The following is a 20664-nucleotide window of genomic DNA, read 5'->3' on the forward strand; positions in this document are numbered from 1 at the left end:
CATGCCCAGAACATATGGGCATGGTTCGCTGGACTCCCCGAGCACCTGACACACCCCCAAAGAACCTACTCATCCTCGTCCCAGTCATGTGGGCCCGGTGCAGCACCTTGAATTGGATGAGGCTAAGCAGCGCACACGAGGAGGAAGAATTAACCCTCTCCAGGGCATCAGCCCATGTCCCGTCTTTGATCTGTTCCCCCAGTTCCCCCTCCCACTTAGCTTTCAGCTCCTCTACTGACGCCTCCTCCGCCTCCTGCATAACCTTGTAGATATCAGATATCTTCCCCTCTCCGACCCAGACCCCCGAAAGCACCCTGTCGCTCACCCCCCCTCGCGGGAAGCGAAGGGAATCCCTCCACCTGCCGCCTAGCAAATGCCTTTACCTGCAGATACCTGAACATGTTCCCCGGGGGAGCCCAAATTTCTCCTCCAACTCCCCCAGGCTCGCAAACCTCCCATCAATAAACAGGTCCCTCAGCTGTCTGATGCCCGCTCTGTACCAACCCTGAAATCCCCCATCAATGTTCCCCGGGACGAACCGATGGTTCCCCCTTAACGGAGCCTCCATCGAGCTCCCCACTTCTCCCCTATGTCGCCTCCACTGCCCCCAAATCTTGAGGGTAGCCGCCACCACCGGACTCATGGTATACCTAGTAGGAGGGAGCGGCCACGGCGCCGTTACCAGGGCCCCCAGGCTTGTATCTCCACAGGACGCCCTCTCCATCCGTTTCCATGCTGGCCCCTCCCCCTCCATTACCCACTTGCGCACCATCGACACATTGGCCGCCCAATAATACCCCGGAGGGCAACCATCACCTTGACGGCCACCAGGATCCACCCCCGTTCCACGTGGTGTCAGGTGTGCCATGTGGTGGCATATATGTGCGATGCTCTCCCTACTCATCCGGAGTCTCCTCCTGCATGCCCTGTCCGGCAGGTCCTCGAAGGACATGCGGTGACGGTGCCTCCGGCGCCTTGGCACCACCACCCGCTCCTCCTCCTCCTGCACCTGTCGGGCGGGCCTGCAGCCTAAGCGGGTGGCACGGGACCCTCTGCAGCCAGTCCCTCTGCTGCAGCTGCCGTAACTGCTCTGAGCCGCCTGCGTCGACGCTGCCAAAGGGCCACCTGCACGGCGGCAAACATCGCTGGCTGGTACCCGAACATTACGATCTGCAGGAAGGGGATGTGGGAGATACAACATGTTTAACGATGGCGCATTGACACCTCGACAGCCAGGTTCCATGGGATACATGTGTGCCCCGGTTGGCTGATGTCGCTACAGACACGCAGGCACCCTGACTCCTGCCCACAGTATCTGTCCACCACCCGGTTTTGCCCGTCCCACCTAATTGCGCCAACGTGGGTTGGTCATACCCTCACGGGGCTGGCATGTGTGTCGCCTTGACCCTTCCCAGTTGTGGTCTCCGTCAGCTGGGTGTTGCAGCACCTGTGAGTGGGGGGGGGGGGGGGGGGGGGGGGGGGGGGGGCGCTCGGCGCACCCAAGGTCAAGGCATGTGGCCGCACAGGATGGCGGCGCCAGTGGCCTTTGCCCATCAGCATGACCTCAACTTCCAGCCGTGGCTTCGCCACCGTCCTGCCATGGCAGTCCGGCTGACATGTCGCTCCCGCGGAACCCTGCTCCCCTCCCCGGAACATGGAGGCCCCCCGCCCCACCTCCCCCCCCCCCTTCCCCCCGAACATGACTGCACCCTTCCACCCCCCGAACATGACTGCACCCTCCCCCCCGAACATGACTGCACCCTTCCACCCCCTCCGAACATGACTGCACCCTTCCACCCCCTCCGAACATGACTGCACCCTTCCACACCCTCCGAACATGACTGCACCCTTCCACACCCCCCGAACATGACTGCACCCTCCCCCCCCAAACATGACTGCACCCTCCCCCCCGAACATGACTGCACCCTCCCCCCCCCAAACATGACTGCACCCTCCCCCCCCCCCCAAACATGACTGCACCCTCCCCCCCGAACATGACTGCACCCTCCCCCCCCGAACATGACTGCACCCTCCCCCCGAACATGACTGCACCCTTCCCCCCCCCGAACATGACTGCACCCTCCCCCCCGAACATGACTTCACCCTCCCTCCCCCCCCCGAACATGACTGCATGGCAGTCCGGCTGACATGTCGCTCCCGCGGAACCCCGCTCCCCTCCCCGGAACATGGAGGCCCCCCGCCCCACCCCCCCCCCCTTCCCCCCGAACATGACTGCACCCTTCCACTCCCCGAACATGACTGCACCCTTCCACCCCCTCCGAACATGACTGCACCCTCCCCCCCCTGAACATGACTGCACCCTCCCCCCCGAACATGACTGCACCCTCCCCCCCGAACATGACTGCACCCTCCCCCCCGAACATGACTGCACCCTCCCCCCCGAACATGACTGCACCCTCCCCCCCCAAACATGACTGCACCCTCCCCCCGAACATGACTGCACCCTCCCCCCCCCCCAAACATGACTGCACCCTCCCCCCCGAACATGACTGCACCCTCCCCCCCCGAACATGACTGCACCCTGCCCCCCCCAAACATGACTGCACCCTCCCCCCCGAACATGACTGCACCCTCCCCCCCCGAACATGACTGCACCCTCCCCCCGAACATGACTGCACCCTTCCCCCCCGAACATGACTGCACCCTCCCCCCCGAACATGACTGCACCCTCCCTCCCCCCCGAACATGACTGCACCCTTTCCCCCGAACATGACTGCACCCTCCCCCCCCCCGAACATGACTGCACCCTCCCCCCCCGAACATGACTGCACCCTCCTTCCCCTTCCCCCCCTCCTTTCCCCTTCCCCCCTCCTTCCCCCTTCCCCGCTCCTCCTTCCCCCTTCCCCCCTCCTTCCCCTCTCCTTCCCCCTTCCCCTTCCCCTCTCCTTCCCCCTTCCCCTTCCCCCCTCCTTCCCCTTCCCCCTTCCCTCCTCCTTTCCCCTCCTCCTTTCCCCCTCCTCCTTTCCCCCTCCTCCTTTCCCCTCCTCCTTCCCCCTCCTCCTTCCCCCTCCTCCTTCCCCCTCCTCCTTTCCCCCTCCTCCTTTCCCCCTCCTCCTTTCCCCCTCCTCCTTTCCCCTCCTCCTTTCCCCCTCCTCCTTTCCCCCTCCTCCTTTCCCCCTCCTCCTTTCCCCCTCCTCCGTTCTCCCTCCTCCGTTCCCCCTCCTTCCCCCTCCTCCTTCCCCCTCCTCCTTTCCCCCTCCTCCTTTCCCCCCTCCTTTCCCCCTCCTCCTTTCCCCGCCTCCTTTCCCCCTCCTCCTTTCCCCCTCCTCCTTTCCCCCTCCTCCTTTCCCCCCTCCTCCTTTCCCCCCTCCTCCTTTCCCCCCCTCCTCCTTTCCCCCCCTCTCCTTCCCCCCCCCTCCTTTCCCCCCTCCTCCTTTCCCCCCTCCTCCTTTCCCCCTCCTCCTTTCCCCCCTCCTTGCCCCCTCCTTCCCCTTGCCCCCTCCTTCCCCTTGCCCCCTCCTTCCCCCTTCCCCCTCCTTCCCCCTTCCCCTTCCCCCCTCCTTCCCCTTCCCCCCTCCTTCCCCTTCCCCCCTCCTCCTTCCTCCCCGCCTCCTTTCCCCCCTCCTCCTTTCCCCCCTCCTCCTTCCCCGTCCTCCTTCCCCTCCCTCTTCCCCGCCCCCCCTCCACCTCCCCCCTTCCTCCTTCCCCCTTAGACGTAGCACCTTGGGCGATTCTCCGGGAGGCGCGGCGCCGACTTCGATGATGCCGTTCTCAACGGTTGGGGGAATGGCGGAACAGCGTCGTACTGTCGTCGCGCGAAAACCGACGTGAACGGCGCTTTTCCCAAATGACGTGGCATGGGAGAATCCAGCCCAGTTTCTTGATTAATAAGGGGATCAGGAGTTATGTGGAGAATGCAGGGGATGAGAAAAATATCAACCATGATTGAATGGCGGAGCAAATTCGATGGGCTGAGTGGCCTAATTCTCTCCTATGTCTTATGGTCTTATATCAAGGCTGGCACTTCAGTGCAGCACTGGGGGAGTGCTGAACTCTAAAGGGTCTTTCTGATGAGAGGTTAAACCAAGGGCCAGTCTGGCCTGTACATCATTGCTGTGCTATGTGCAAATTGAATCCTGTGTTTCTTGCATTTTATTGATTCCCACTTGTCATTGGCTTTTGCAGCTTAGTCTGTGCAGTCAGCTATACAACACAAGCTACAGAGAAGATGTACTTTAGAAAGTTCTTCAAATTTCAGGTAATGCATATAAAATTTCGGACTGAACTCTTTAAAATGTACCTAAACGAAAAGGTTGTGAGCTCATCATTTTTTCATTTAACATTTCGTTTTTCTATTTTACTGTGCTTGTTTAGATCTACTGATTTTAACCTGAATATTTTATCAACTCTCCTGATTACTTTTCAAGTATGTGCGCAAAATTGAGTGATTCTATATACTACATCAAGCATTAAAGTTTCCATTTATTTAATTAATCTTTGTCAACAAGTAATAATGCTTTTCTCGGAAGCCCTTAGTGGTTTATCGGAGTTATTAGAATTCCAGACTGAACTAAACTAGAGTATTCAAGCTGAAGGAAAACTGAAGTCTGAACCAAGCTTTTCACATTCTCTTACCCAACAGAAAATGCATTCTTCGATTTTAAACCAGTTAGAATATATTTACACAGATATTAGTTGTTGAAAAGACTGCAGGGTGTTTACAGATATAGAAGGTCATTCAGGCCACGGTAAATCAACACTGCAGAACAACGTTTAAATGACTCCAGATATTCCCCTCCACCAGTCTTCCTGGAAGCCCATTCCAAATGTTTGCTCTTACAGTGAAGCATGGCACCCTGATACTAATCTTAAAGTTAGACTTTACTAGTTTGAATCTGCCTTATTTTTTCTCCAACAACAATTCAAACTCTCATGGCACTTCACAAGAGCAAAATTTGACACACAGCCACTGAAGGGGATGTTGGGTTAGGTGACAAAGCTTGCTATAAGAGGTAGGTCTTAAGTTTTTTTCATTAAACAAACATATTGGCTCAAAACTAGCCATCAGTAAGGCATTGTTGGCTGTCAGCAGCTTCAAGATTGTATTTTGCCATAAACTGTAACCTCCTGGTCTAACATATCCCTCACTCTGCCATTACCATCAAGCAAGAGGACAATCCCAGGTCAAGTGAGGAGAGTCCAAAATCATACCAAAAGCAGCATCAGGTGTATCTTAAAGATGAGAAGGAAGAATAGTGGAAGCAACATGTTGTAGATAGCCAAGTGATCTCAGCCATATTAAAGCTTTGCAGTCCTGCCACACCCACAGCTCATGGGTGGTGGGCATTTAAAGAACTTAGCAGGACAGGATTCTCTAGGAACATCCCCATCCGCACCAATGGTGGAGCTCTGAATGTGAGTGCAAAAGACGATGCCGAAGCACCTGGGAATATCTTCAGCCAGAAGGAGGATAAGAGGTAGGAATAAGCATTTGGCCCATTGAGCCTGTTGTACTATTCAATAAGATCTGATTATGGCAGGGGTGGGCAAACTTTTCCGTGCAAGGGCCGCATTCAGAAATTCACAATTCACAAAGGGCCGCATAGTATATTAAGTAAAATAATTACGTCACCCGGTTATGATTCTGGGCGCCTCATATAGAACATAGAACAGTACAGCACAGAACAGGCCCTTCGGCCCTCGACGTTGTGCCAAGAAATGATCACCCTACTCAAGTCAACGTATCCACCCTATACCAGTAAGTAACCCAACAGCCCCCCCACCCATTAACCTTTAAAAAAAAAAAATTTAAAAAAAAAAATTTTTTTTTTTTTTTAATGACTTGGTGGGCCGCAGAAATACCTTTGGCGGGCCGCATGCGGCCCGCGGGCCGTAGTTTGCCCACCCCTGGATTATGGCCTTAATTCCACTTTCCTGCCTGCCCCTCATAACCCTCCCTTGTGAAACAGGAACCTGTCTAACTTAGTCTTGAATATATGCAACAGCCCAACCTCAATTGTTGCCTGTAGAAGAGAATTCCAAAGGATAGTGATCATCTGAGAGAACAATATCCTCCTCACCTCCATATTAAATGGGAAACTTTTTAAAGCTGTGTATCCTGTTTCTAGATTGCCCTTGAGATGAAATATCCTTTCAGCATCTACCCTGTCAAGCCCCCTCAGAATCTTGCATGTTTCAATAAACCCAATGATGTGCAAGTTAGGTGGATTGGCCATGCTAAATTGCCTCTTAGTGCCCAAAAGATTAGGTGGGTTTGCTGGGTTATAGAACATAGAACATAGAACGATACAGCGCAGTACAGGCCCTTCGGCCCTCGATGTTGCACCGACATTATGGGGATAGGGTGGGGGCGTGGACCTAGATTGAGTGCTCTTTCCAAGGGTTGGTACAGACTCGATGGGCTGAAGTGATTCTATGTTTCTATTCTGTAAGTGCTGAGTCGATGATCCATCTCAGCCTCGTCCAAAGGTCCCGCCATCCCAGAAGCCAATCTCTAGTCAGTTCAATTCACTCCATATCGTATCACGAAATATATTCAATACAGCTAAGGCAATGGTCCATGACAAGATGTAGTGCTTGAAGACTTGTGCTTCAGAGCTGGCCACACCCCTAGACAAGTTGTTCGGTACAAACATGACACCAGCACCGACCAGACGAGGTCAAGCATCATCCTGGTAGGTTGGTTCATAATAAAATAGAACAGACATGTCCGGCCAATCAGCACCCCATCAGCACAGGCCTGTTCTGTGCTGTACTGTTCTATGTCTATGTCTATGATAGCACTATCGATGATCCCTTCCATCAATCAGCACTTACTCGCCACCTAGTCATATCTAGCATAAAGGAAGATGGTTGTGGTTGTTTGAAACCAAACAGCGCTGTTGGGAAGGGTTTAAACTAATGTGGCAGGGGGATGGGAACCAATGCAGGAATTCTGAGGGTAGTAAAGAAGGGATAGAAACAAAAGTCAGGAAGGAGAAAAGTGGAAGGCAGAGAAACCGATTGAACTGTGTTTGTTTAAAGGAAGAGGCCTGACGGGCAAGGCAGATAAACTCAGGGCATGGATGGGTACATAGGCAGCACTGTAGCATTGTGGATAGCACAATTGCTTCACAGCTCCAGGGTCCCAGGTTCGATTCCCGGCTTGGGTCACTGTCTGTGCGGAGTCTGCACATTTTCCTCGTATTTGCGTGGGTTTCCTTCGGGTGCTCCGGTTTCCTCCCACAGTCCAAAGATGTGCAGGTTAGGTGGATTGGCCATGCTAAATTGCCCTTAGTGTCCAAAATTGCCCTTAGTGTTGGGTGGGGTTGCTGGATTATGGGGATAGGGTGGAGGTGTGGACCTTGGGTAGGGTGCTCTTTCCAAGAGCCTGTGCAGGCTTGATGGGCCGAATGGCCTCCTTCTGCACTGTAAATTCTACTTGACCTCTTGGGAAATAAGGAAGGGATGGTGACAGAAGTGTTAGTGAGGGCTCACTTTGGGACCAGTGACCATAATTCCATTAGTTTTGAGATAGTTATGGAGAATGATAGTTCTGGTCCAAAAGTTAAAATTCTAAATTGGGGCAAGGCCAATTTCGAGGGTATTAGGCGGGAACTTTCAAAAGTTGATTGGGGGTGCCTATTTGCAGGCAAGGGGACAGCTGGTAAGTGGGAGTCTTTCAAAAAGGTGTTAATTAGGGTTCAAGGTGAGCACGTTCCTCTTAGAGTGAAGGGTAAGGCTGGTAGAAGGAGGGAACATTGGATGACTCGGGATATTGAGGCCATGGTGAAAAGGAAGAAGGAGGCATATGACATGCATAGGCAGCTGGGATCAAGTGGATCCCTTGAAGAGTATAGGACATGTCGGAGTAGAGTTAAGAGGGAAATAAGGAGTGCAAAAAGGGGGTACGAGATTGTCTTGGCAGATAAGGCAAAGGGAAATACAAAGAGCTTTTACAGATAAATGAAGGTAAAAGGGTGACTAGGGAGAGGGTAGGGCCTTTTAAGGATAAACAAGGTCATCTACGTATAGACCCACAAGGGGTGGGAGAGGTCCGAAATGAATATTTCACGTCCGTATTTACTGTTGAGACAGGCACGAATGTTAGGGAAATTCGGGAAACAAAAAGTGATGTCTTGAGGAGTGTACACATTATAGAGAAGGAGGTGCTGGAGGTATTAAAGCGGATCAAGATAGATAAATCCCCGGGACCTGATGAAATGTATCCCAGGACGTTGTGGGAGGCTAGGGAGGAAATTGCCAGCCCCCTAGCTGAGATATTTGAATCAGCGGCAGCTACAGGAGAGGTGCCTGAAGATTGGAAGGTAGCAAATGCTTGTTTAAGAAGAGCTGCAGGGATAAGCCTGGGAACTACAGACCAGCTAGCATTATTTCTGTAGTGGGTAAATTGTTAGATGGTATTCTGAGGGACAGGATCTACGGTATTTAGACAGGTTAGGGCTAATTAGGAAAAGTCAGCATGGCTTTGTAAGCCAAAAGTCATGTCTTACAAATTTGATTGAGTTTTTTTAAAGGGGTAACCAAGAAGGTAGATGAGGGCAGTGCAGTCGACGTTGTCTACATGGACTTTAACAAGGCCTTTGCCAAGGTACCGCATGGTAGGTTGTTGCAAAAGGTTAAATCTCACGGAATCCAGGGTGAGGTAGCCAATTGGACACAAAATTGACTTGGCGCCCGAAGCCAAAGGGTGGTTTTGGAGGGTGGTTTTTCAAACTGGAGGCTTGTGACCAGCGGTGTGCCTCAGGGATTGGTGCTGGGTCCACTGTTATTTGTTATATATATTAATGATTTGGATGAGAATGTAGGAGGCATGGTTAGTAAGTTTGCGGATAACACCAAGATTGGTGGCATAGTGGACAGTGAAGAGGGTTATCTAGGAATGCAACAGGATTTATATAATTGTCCCAGTGGGCTGATGAATGGCAGATGGAGTTTAATTTTGATAAATGTGAGGCGATGCATTTTGGTAGATCAAATCAGGACAGGACCTACTCAATTCATGGTCGGCAGTTGGGGAGAGTTACAGAACAAAGAGATCTAGATTCAGGTTCATAGCTCCTTGAAGGTGGAGTCACAGGTGGACAGAGTGGTAAAGAAGGCATTCAGCATGCTAGGTTTTATTGGTCAGAAAATTGAATACAGGACCTAGGACATCTTGTTCATGTTGTAGAAGATATTGGTAAGACCACACATGGAATACTGTGTTCAGTTCTGGTCACCCTATTATAGGAAGGATATTGTTAAACTAGAAAGAGTGCAGAAGAGATTCACCAGGACTTGATGGTCTGAGTTATAAGGAGAGGATGGATAGGCTGGGACTTTTTTCCCAGGAGCGTAGGAGGCTTAGGGGTGATCTTATAGAGGTCTATAAAATAATGAGGAGCATAGATGAGATAGATAGTCAACATCTTTTACCAAAGGTAGAGGAGTCTAGAACTAGAGGGCATAAGTTTAAGGTGAGAGGGAAGAGATACAAAAGAGACCAGAGGGGTCATTTTTTCACACAGAGAGTGGTGAGCATCTGGAACGAGCTGCCAGAGGCAATCGTGGAGGAGGTAACAATTTTTTCCTTTAAAAAAACTGTTAGGCAGTTACATGGGCAGAGTGGGTATAGAGGGATATGGGCCAAATGTGGGCAAGTGGGACTAGCTTAGTGATAGAATCTGGGCAGCATGGACAAGCTGGGCCGAAGGGCCTGTTTCCATGCTGTAAAAATCTATGACTCTGAAATATTTAATGGACATATACCTTTAAGTTGAGCAGGAGGAGTGAAGAATGTGAAAGTTGCAAAACAGTACACGGTGCTATGAAGATATAGATTTTGAACCGAAGAACTCAGACATATTGGCAACTGAGAGATTGCAGGGATTTGGTTTGATTGGTTGGCTGGGGGCAAGGGACCGTATTCTGTCGGTAACAGACGGCGATTGGGTTCTGTCAGGTGGGTTTTTACAGAAGACCCGACGGAAAACTCCTAGACATTGAAAGGAGAAGCTATGTGTTACTCTCTCTCCCCCACATATTTCCTGCCTGCTGTTTCTGAGTCCACAGGGAATCTTGAGACCCTGATGAGTCTACAGTGAAAACCATTGCAGACTGAAAGCAAATACAAAATTGGGGCCAAGATTGAATCTTAACTGGGAGATGTCGATTTGAAACAGAGACTTTTATCCTTTTACTTTTAGTATTATTTTTACACTCTTTCTCCTCTGTGTTTATCTTTCTTGTGTGTGTGTGTGTGTGTGTGTGTGTGTGTAGAGAGGGAGGGGGGGGGGGGGGTTTAGAAATTACTCAATAATTAACCAGTTGCATTTGTTGCCTATTTAATTTTAGTTATTCTTATTTATAAAAGTTAATTGTGTTTAAATTTACAAACCGTGGTGACTGTAGTTATTGGGCAGCCAAAGATTTTGGGCATTTTAAAAAATTGGGTTACTTTCAACTGTTACAACTCCGGGGAGAGCTGGAACTGGTAGCACACTAGCCCAGGTGAATGTAACAAGTGGCATGTGGAGGGGAGGTGGTAGCATAGTGGTATTTTCACTGCACTGTCCAGCATTGAAGACACCAAGCACATCGAGAGACAGTGCTGAGAACGTCCCGGCACGAAGGTGTCGGAGGGACCACCATCTTCCCCACATGTCGTAGTAAAGTCTAAAGATCACGCATGGAACTCCACCAGCCATCTCTAAACTCATTGAGCTGGGTGGAAGCAAGTAATCCTCAATCCAGGGGAACTGCCTAAGAAGAGGAGGACTTAAATGACATATGAAAATGAACATTGAAATGAAAGAGCAATTTAAAAATGTATATTTAAATGATAAATTAGCATATAACTTCATTATCTTATGGTGATGATATTGTAGTCGTAGATTTCAGAAAAGTTCAAACATTCTATTGGCTGTACTGTGGCCAGTTATAATGTACATGAATGTATCGCTTTGAATTCTGTAAACCTAATTTTTTTACTTGCAGCTTTTAAATTACATTAGTTATTTTCTAATTGTTTATAGTTTTCATTTGTAGATAGAGAAAATTGCACAACTGAGTGTGGTTATAGGAGTTGGCAGAATAATGCATAGTAAAGCCATGACTGCTTATAATCAGTATCCCAAAAGGTTGCTAAGAATAAATAGCAGACTGCTGCACATGAGGCTATACAGATTGCGGATTTTGTAGTGTTAATCTGTTGGTGGGTAATGCTGTTGCTGTTTGTACTGTACAATGATTCGGTGATTCAGCATGTATCATAAGACTTTTAACAACGTCTACAATAAACACTAGCCTAATGTGAAAGGTATTTGACATCTTCTGGTCAGAAGCAGTTGTGAAGTTAGCAGATTGGTACCGCACTTGACAAGAAAAGCTTGCGGCTAAATTGGTGCGCTTGGTATTAATCTTTTAAACCCCTAAAGTGATCTTTGACAAGGGATTTTCTTTTTGAAGGCTTCAAAGCCATGTGACTGCGAACATTTTGCCAAACAAATAGGCTTTAATTTGTGGCAGTCGACCCTTTTGCATTTTACCTAATGAGTTTGTTGTACGTTCTATGTTCTCTTCAGTTCTTGGGCTTGAAGTTCAACAAATTGCGAATAAAGAAACTCCTTACTCCTTAGACAGCATCTAAATTTAACAGCTCTGATGGATGGTCTACCCGAAAAAACAGTCTTCAGCTTGCACTCTCTGTTCACACAGGTCCTTAAACCACTCGATGTAAAGACCAAGTTCTACAATGCTGAAGTAAGTACCGTATTTGATTAAATTGCCATAATGTACCGAGAAGTTCCGAATTTACTTCAATTCATTCTATTCCTGTGGTTTATTTTAAAGGTATATTGAGGTCTGATTATTGTACTACTGCTAGTAACATATATAGCAACTGCAAGGTGCTTGTGAATTATTTTCTTCTAGAATATGCTGTTCATTTTAGATAATGTTTTTGCAATGTTTGAGCAATCCTGTCTCTTTTTTAAAAAATGATTTTTTAATTAGATGAGGTGGTCCAGTCTATAAACACTCTGAATCTTTCAGTAACTTGGAAGAGCTGGGTTTGCAGTGAGATGAACAATTCATCTGTGTTTGCTTGCCCAAAATTCTGCTCTTGCAACATATTTGTTAGTTGTTTGCTGCAGTAAATTGACATACCAATTCAGCTGTATTAAGGAGGTTAAATGGCTGGCACTTTTGGGATTCAAAGCAATGACTGTTGGTTTTCGTGGTGAACATTCAACCTCGAGTAATAAAGGCTACATTGCAGTCATTCTAGGACACTGTTTTAGATTTGTGCAAACAGTTGACTTTGGTTCCATTTGTCAAATTGAATTCATTTTTGAATTTATCATGAAATGTAGTTTGAGAAATAAATAGGGCACAGCTGCAAGCATAGCTATTAACACTTAATTCCTGTCACACCCCTTTGACTGAATCTCGCTTCTTTATTGTACTTTCATCCGTGTCCTCCTACTTCCTAGAGATAGACCAGATACTGTTTTCGGTATGCTACCCAACTGACCCTTGCTTTATGCCTCTTGCCCAATACTTCCTCCTGCGGCATTTTTCATCTCCTTCCTTTCACCACTCCTAAATTCTGATCACGTTTACTGCTCTGTATCAGCACCTGCACTTTTCTCCTCCCACTGAACACTTGTACTTTAATTCCTGCTCCCCACTGCCAATATGATCCTGAAGAAAGCCTGGGAGTCATCTTTAAAGTCTTCAGAACTTACATCTTCCCAAATACTACTACCACCACCTGCCCCTCCTTGACCTCCTGTTCTTCCAGGCCCTACATCCATCTTTGGTTCTTTCAAACCTCAACAACCTTTTCTTGAGGGTTAGCCATTCCCTGGTTCATTCCCCATGTCAATGCTTTGACTAATTAGAGTCCATTAGCCAACCAATCAGCAACTCTTCTCTTGCAGTATAAATTGCTGTTCCCTCCTTTGTTTATCTCGCTTAGCTGTCCTGATGAGTGCAAGATGAAAAGCTGTTATAGTGTGTCTCTTTTTCCAGCAATATTCCCAAACTCTATTCTTCTGTCTCAGTACAACCCTGGCATCAGCCAGCCATTCAAATATGATCTAATGAAGTAAGCAACCTGTAGAAACTACACATTAACTTCTGCTACTCTGATTCAGCATTGCAGCAGCCTTTGAGATGGAACTGTTAGAAATTAAGACAAAGTACTTGTGTGTAAGGGTGATACAGTCTTGGGTTGAGTGGATTTCTTGCCATCTACATTGGCGTTGTGTGGGGGGCAGTGCGAGTTCTAACGAATCAGAAATATGCGCGAACACTGCAGTAGCATTGAGTATAATGCTAAAACTGCAGTTTTAATGGATGATATAAAAAACAAAGCTAAAATATTTTAAGGCACTTTACAAGAAGGCATTAACATAGTTGAAGCCCTTCATTGAAACTGTCCTCAGAAAATGGCTCACAGCAAAAAATTGTGTTCTGGAGACATGGAAAGTGCACACAAATGTAAGTGAACATTTATGCAAACTGCACAGCAAGACCATGTGGCATGGAATCATATTAATATGTATCCAAACAAGGATATGGCAAAAACAAATTGACTAAATTGTCTTTTCTCCTTTCAACTCTCGTTTATAATTCTTTCATAGAAGGTGAATGTCGCTGGCTAGGTCAGCATTTATTGCCCATCCCCAATTGCCCTTGAGATGGTGGTGGTGAGCTGCCACCTTGAACCATTGCAGTCCATGTAAATTAATGTAATTTACATTTCAGAGCTATATACGCTACTTTACATACTTATGTATCAGCATTATAGAATGGTTATAGCAGAGAAAGAGGCTATTATGCCTGTCCAATCCATCTGGCTCTCTTAAAGAGTAATTCAGCTAATCCCACTCCACCCACCCTTTCCCTGTAGTAACCCTGTAAGTCTTTTCTCGTCAAGGTGCTTTATCCAATTTTGTTTTTATCCACAATTGAATCTGTCACCATTACCCCATAGGAAATACAATCCATATCCTAACCACTTATTACATTTTTAAAAAATCATGTTGCCATTGATTATTTTGCCAATTATCTTAAATCTGTGTCCTTTGGTTCTTGATCCCTCTACCAATGGGAAGAGTTTCTCTCTCTCTTCTGTCCAGCCCCATTATGATTTTGAACACAGATCTCCTCAAACTTTTCCTCTAAGAAGAACAGCCTCAGCTTCACCAATCGATTCTCATAACTGAAACCCCTTATCTCTGAAACCATTCTTGTAAATCTTTTCTGTGCCATCTCGAAAGATTTTGCATCTTTCTCAAGTGGTGGTATGTAAAATAGTCCTGTTGAGGCCGAACCAGTGTTTTATAAAGGCCTTTCATAACTTTATTACTTTTATAGCTTGTCACTCACTTTATAAATCCCAGGATCCCATATATTTTTTGAACCACTCTCTCAACCTGCCCTGCTATCTTCAAAGATTTGTGCACCTATACCTCCAGCTTTTTTTGTTCCTGCATCCCCAATAAAATTGTATCGTCTCTCCTCGTTCTTCCTACCAAAATGTATCACTTCATATTTCTCTGCCTGCCTTGCATTTGTCCATTCCATCAGCCTGCTTATATCCTCTTGAAGTCCATCATTATCTTTCTCACAGTTCATAATACTTTCAAATTGTGTCATCTGTAAAGTTTGAAATTATGCCCAGTATATACTGATTAGATTATTAATGTATATATTATTGAGACAGGAATATGCAATTTTGTACTTTCATTGTAATTTTCGTGAACGTATGAAGTCTCCGTAAATTCCAAGGATCAAGAATGGGCAGGCCGCTCCTCCCAGGCTTCTGCCAATGTCATTTTGAAATGAATACCAGATGTGTGAGGTCATCCATTATGGATCTGCAAAAGACAAAGCAAAATCTGTTCTTAACTATGAGAAACTAGAAGTTGTAGAAGAGCAAAGGGATCTAGGCATCCACATGCACAGAGCACTATAACCTGGTGCACAGGTATATAAAATAATCTGAACAGCTAATGGAATATTGACCTTTAGCTCAAGGGAATTGAAATCCAGAGCAACAGGAAATCTCATTAAAATTAGAACTCGGCCTTAAGGGCAGCACGGTGGCGCAGTGTGTTAGCACTGCTGCCTCACGGCGCCGAGGTCCCAGGTTCGATCCTGGCTCTGGGTCACTGTCCGTGTGGAGTTGGCACATTCTCCCCGTGTTTGCATGGGTTTCGCCCCCACAACCCAAATATGTGCAAGCTAGGTGGATTGGCCACGCTAAATTGGCCCTTAAATTTTAAATTAGAACTCAGCCATTTAGGAATTAAATCATAAAGCATTTTAAAACATTAGAATAATGAAAATACAGTATTCCTTGAAAACTTTTCAGATGCCTGACCAATTAGCATTTTTAAAACTGATTGATTTTTGTTAGATAATGAATGGCATTCAGGGAAGTGAATCAAAGGTGGGTAAACTGTGATAAGATTCTGACCACCTATTACCTAAATGATTGGTAGAACAAGCTTGAGGGACTGAATGGCCTATTTAACTCCATTTCTATGCAATTCAGCGGCATTGGGTAATCAGATTACTAATTTCTTACCCTGCAGTATTTTACACACGTATTAGGTAACCAAATGGAAGGTTCACGTGCAAAGATCTTCAGTGATTGTAAAGTTTTCATAATTGGGACCAAGCCTTTGTGAAAAGCAGTAACACATATCTGATAGCATATTTATGCAAATCTTCTTCCTTATAGTTTTCAGAGGTAGAAATAATGTAGTAAATGTTCTCCTTCAGGACAGAAAATAGAAAGTAATCATCCAAATTATATATTTCCATTCCTAGAAGGAACTAAACTGTATTGCACAAATGTTATGAATAATTTTGCAGCTGGTTGGAAAGAAAAATATTATAATTGGCTTCATGTCCTCTACAGTGGCTGTTGTTGGTTTGAGTATTTTGGAAAATGCTGCCCTGATGAATGTACATGTGTTTATTTTGCATCACTTGTGGGTGATTCCTTTGACCATCTTTACCATAATGTCAATAGTATATTGGGAGCATAATGAAGATTATTATGCTTTTTTCATGAAATCTGTAGGTAAAGTAGATGTTCATTTCTTTAACATTTAACCCTTATTTCTCTAATGTTTGCTTTTTTTTTTAATTTTTCCCCTATTAGAGTGACCTCAGTTCTGTGGTAACTTTTTATTTATTGCTACTTTGTGCTTTGATTTAATTGCAACATAACCACAATTGCTGTAATTAACATTGGCTCAATTCACAGAAAAATAATGGAGAAGCATTGGTCGAATTTGAAATTCCTATAAAATGGATTGTCCAAAAAGTGACGACTGAAAATTTGACAGCAAGTTACGATTTGATCATTTTAAAAAATACCTTTTTTTTTTAAACTGTCTACAATTTAACTGCAGTAAATAACTATTGGAAATCTGAAAAGTTGCTTCTTCAGATCCCTGATTGAACTGTAGCATTTGTAATGCTTTTCCATTATGTAACTAATCTCATCACTTAAGCTTGCCAAAAATATCTGCTGTGGTAAAAGATTGAATGAGAAATAAAATTAATCAAGGGGATTTGAGCAATGGATTTGTCGGAGCTTGCTTTCGCAAAGGTGACATTTTAACAATCCTTTCATGTTTATGTCAGGTTTGAGAGGTGAAGATGTTATTTTTTTTTAAAAGCTGCAATTGATTTGTTGATGACTTAAAATACACAATTGATATTTCAATGGTTTTGGGCAGAAACCTAAAATGGGACAATGTAAGCATTGTGACATTCTGTCAGCAATGTTGTTGACATCTTGCACACATTCCTGTATTTGAGTAGCACTGATCAATATCAACAATGAAAGTTCCTCTTTTTCTCCCTCCAACAAATTGTAGATAAAAACAGAACATGCTGGAAACAGCAGACCAGGCAACGTCTGGGCAGAGAGAGACACGGCTGACATTTCAGGTCAAAGGCCTTTCATCAGAAGTAGTCTCTAATTAATCTATTTTAGCAAATGATTGCATCTGTAAAGCTATTGCATTTGATATATAAATAAATCTGACCATTATTGAACAATAAGATAACATTAATTAAATTTGTTAGAATTACAGAAACGTACAGCGCAGAAGGAGTCTAGTGTCTGTGACGGCTCTTTGAAAGAGCAGTTGTGTTTTGTCCCACATTCACGTTAGGTTCCTCATTCTTGGGTATTTGTCTAACTCCCTTTTTAAAGTTATTAATGAAATCGGCTTCCACCACCTTTCTATGGAGATGCCGGCGTTGGACTGGGGTGAGCACAGTAAGAAGTCTCACAACACCAAGTTAAAGTCCAGCAGGTTTGTTTCGAATCACTAGCTTTTGGAGCACAGATTCACTTGAGGAAGGAACTGTGCTCTGAAAGCTAGTGATTCGAAACAAACCTGTTGGACTTTAACCTGGTGTTGTAAGACTTCTTACTGTGTCCACCTTTTTAGGCAGAGCATTCCAGATCTCAACAGCTCTAAGTCAGAAGGTTTCTACTCATATCCCTTCGAGATCGTTTATAATGTTTTTTACTCCATCACTTCTAGTTATTACTCACTTTCCAGAGAGAATTCCCCCCTCCCCCATTATTCAATCAAACCTATCGTCTTGAAAACCTGCTTCAATGAGGTCACCTCTGAACCTTCTTTGTTCCAAAGCAGTCCCAATTTTTCCAACTTCATAGACATAGAACATACAGTGCAGAACAAGGCCATTCGGCCCATCAAGTCTGCACTGACCCATTTAAGCCCTCATTTCCACCGTATCCTCTTAACCCAATAACCCCTCCTAACCTTTTTGGTCACTAAGGGCAATTTATCATGGCCAATCCACCTAACCTGCACGTCTTTGGACTGTGGGAGGAAACCGGAGCACCCAGAGAAAACCCACCAGACACGGGGAGAACGTGCAGACTCCGCACAGACAGTGACCCAGCTGGGAATCGAACCTGGGACCCTGGAGCTGTGAAGCCACAGTGCTATCCGCTTGTGCTACCGTGCTCATCTAATAACACATCTCTGATAAAACTCCTCTCCACCCTTTCTGATGCTTTTACATCATTCTTGAAGTTTATTGCCCAGAATTCTCCACAGCACTCCAGCTCGGGCCTAACCAGATCTATAAAGTTTTAAGTGATCTTACTTTTGTATTCTCTTACTTTATTTATAAACTCAAGTAATCCACATCCTATTTTTAACTGCCCTATCAATTTGCCACTGAGGAACTAGACGAGCAGAGACATCTTGGTGTTCTACTTTCCATACTCATCCTTAACTTCATCTTGTTTCTGACATTGTTGAATCTTAGGACTTTATACTCTGTGAGGTTGATCAAACCATTATGTCTCTGCCGCCTCTAATTCAATTCTCCAGTTGGACCTATTTCCACGTGCACAGGAAAGTTACGTTCATTTTCCCAATGTCTCAAATCCTAAATGTGAAACATATCATAGAATTTACATTGCAGAAGGAGGCCATTCGGCCCATCGTGTCTGCACCGGCTCTTGGAAAGAGCACCCTACCCCCTACCCAAGGTCAACACCTCCACCCTATCCCCATAACTCAGCAACCCCACCCAACACTAAGGGCAATTTTGGACACTAAGGGCAATTTTATCATGGCCAATCCACCTAACCCGCACATCTTTGGACATGGACATATGCCCATGTGTTTTTTTTTTCTTGTTTCTTCACTTTACCTTTTTACTGGCATTGCCAACTCAATGAAAATCTGTGCCAAGCTTTGTTAGTTTTGCATTCTAGATTAATTGAATGCTTCAATTGAACCTGCCTCCATACTCTTGGGGCAGAACATTCCAGATAAAAGTTTTCCTCTTGTTACCATTACTTCTTTTATTCATTACTTTAAATCTGTGCCCTCTCATTCTTTATCCTTTCACAAATGGGAACAGTTTCTCTCTACCTCCTCTTTCCAGAGCCCTATTAATTTTGAATACATTTATCAAATCACCTCTTGGCCTTCAGTTTTCAAAGAAAAACAATCCTAGCTTCTCCAATTCTTTTGACCTGTACTGGATCAATCTGATCTGGTTAACCTGTGCCATATTCTAAATATAGAGCAAGTTAAAGCATTAAACTGTTTGTAAAATGGAAAAGGATTTCACCGCATGTTATTTTTCTCCTTATAGGAAAATTAAGAAAGAAAACAGTGGCCGATTCATAAATCAACGTACTTTCAGTAGGCTGTACCTCAATAAACATACCATTGCTAGTTAATATTGTCAAAGCAGATCTAGTTAAACTTAAATAACATTTATTAGCATAACTACCTCATAAGCTTCAACAACTTTATTTTTCTATGTTTACTGTAACTTTGTGTCATCTCACAATTTCAAAAGTGACTAGTGTTCACTATATGAGATCTGTGTTTTTTCTTGCATTTGTTTGAAAGGGGGTGAGTAACTGATGTCATCCATGACGAACCTTGTTTTTGAAGTATTCTTCATGGTCAGTCCTAGACTTTATGTAATGTGTAAAATAAAAATTGCATTTTAGTAAATTTATCCCAAATCCATTGCGATAACTAAATTAATTAACTAATATGGAGTGAGTAAGATACTACTTGGAATAATGCTTCTGCTTTTCTTCATTGATTACCTGCTCTGTGATTCTGAGGCATGAACTAATCATAATATTTGGGCTAGTTCTCAGAGGAGCTAGTATGATTTTGTTTAGAAAATATTTTTTTCCCCACAGACAGATGAAGTCTTTCTTGAAGCTCAGATACAGAATATCACAACTACACCAATGTACATGGAAAAGGTTTCACTTGAGCCATCCATAATGTATAATGTAACTGAACTGAATACCGTCAATACTGGAGGGAATGGGTAAGGAGAAAGTGTTCAATTTACAGCTATGCTTTGTTGGGCTTTTTTTAATATTCCCTCATACTCAGTAGTACTTGTGTAGTTTTTACTAATGTTGAATGTTGATTTGAAAAATTCATTTTCCACTTTAACTTTTTTGGTTACTGCTCCCTTTCTCTAAAAGCACTTCAGTGTATACCATTTTTTCTCCTCTGTTAACTAGAAGACAATCTCTGCAGCAATTTAATATATGTGCAAAGAAATGTGACGTTCCACCTTTAAGTTGGAAAAATTATTTTTTTTCCAAATATTTTATTAGGGTAGTTGTAAGTTTTCATAATAACAATGACATAAACATGGTACAATAAACATTTCACCCCCCCCCCCCCCCCCATCCCAATCTTCATACACCCCAACCATAAAATAACAATCTGGCCACCCTGCTTCTGCTGAGAGTTTAATTTTCCCCGAGAAAGTCGTCGAACGGCTGCCACCTCCTGGAGAACCCTAACAGTGACCCTCTTAAGGCGAACTTTATTTTCTCAAGACTGAGAAACCCAGCCATGTCACTAACCCAGGTCTCTGCACTCGGGGGCTTCGAGCCCCTCCACATTAATAAGATCCGTCTCCGGGCTACCAGGGAGGCAAAGGCCAAGACGTCAGCTTCTTTCGCCCCCTGAACACCCGGCTCTTCCGACGCTCTAAAGATCGCCACCTCCGGACTGGGCACCACCCGTGTTTTGAGTACTGTGGACATTGCCGTAGCAAAACCCTGCCAGAACCCTCTAAGCTTCGGGCATGCCCAAAACATGTGGACATGATTTGTTGGGCTTCCCG

General features: G+C 45.0%; 1 protein-coding gene across 7 annotated transcripts in view; it reads left to right on the forward strand.

Moving 5' to 3' along the window:
• The window catches only part of trappc13 (trafficking protein particle complex 13), a 114167-nt gene that overhangs the window by 50567 nt on the left and 42936 nt on the right, over positions 1–20664 (forward strand). For 4 of the 7 annotated variants that reach the window (XM_038791044.1, XM_038791046.1, XM_038791045.1 and 1 more), the window contains exons 6-9: positions 4147–4219; positions 11680–11724; positions 16145–16162; positions 19715–19848. In XM_038791044.1, the coding sequence (XP_038646972.1) occupies positions 4147–4219; positions 11680–11724; positions 16145–16162; positions 19715–19848 (270 nt within the window). The remainder of the gene's footprint in view (positions 1–4146; positions 4220–11679; positions 11725–16144; positions 16163–19714; positions 19849–20664) is intronic. The other 3 variants (XM_038791048.1, XM_038791049.1, XM_038791050.1) reach the window with 1 other exon arrangement.

Source organism: Scyliorhinus canicula, chromosome 3, assembly GCF_902713615.1.
Source record: "Scyliorhinus canicula chromosome 3, sScyCan1.1, whole genome shotgun sequence".
In the NCBI taxonomy this organism is placed as follows: Eukaryota; Metazoa; Chordata; class Chondrichthyes; order Carcharhiniformes; family Scyliorhinidae; genus Scyliorhinus; species Scyliorhinus canicula.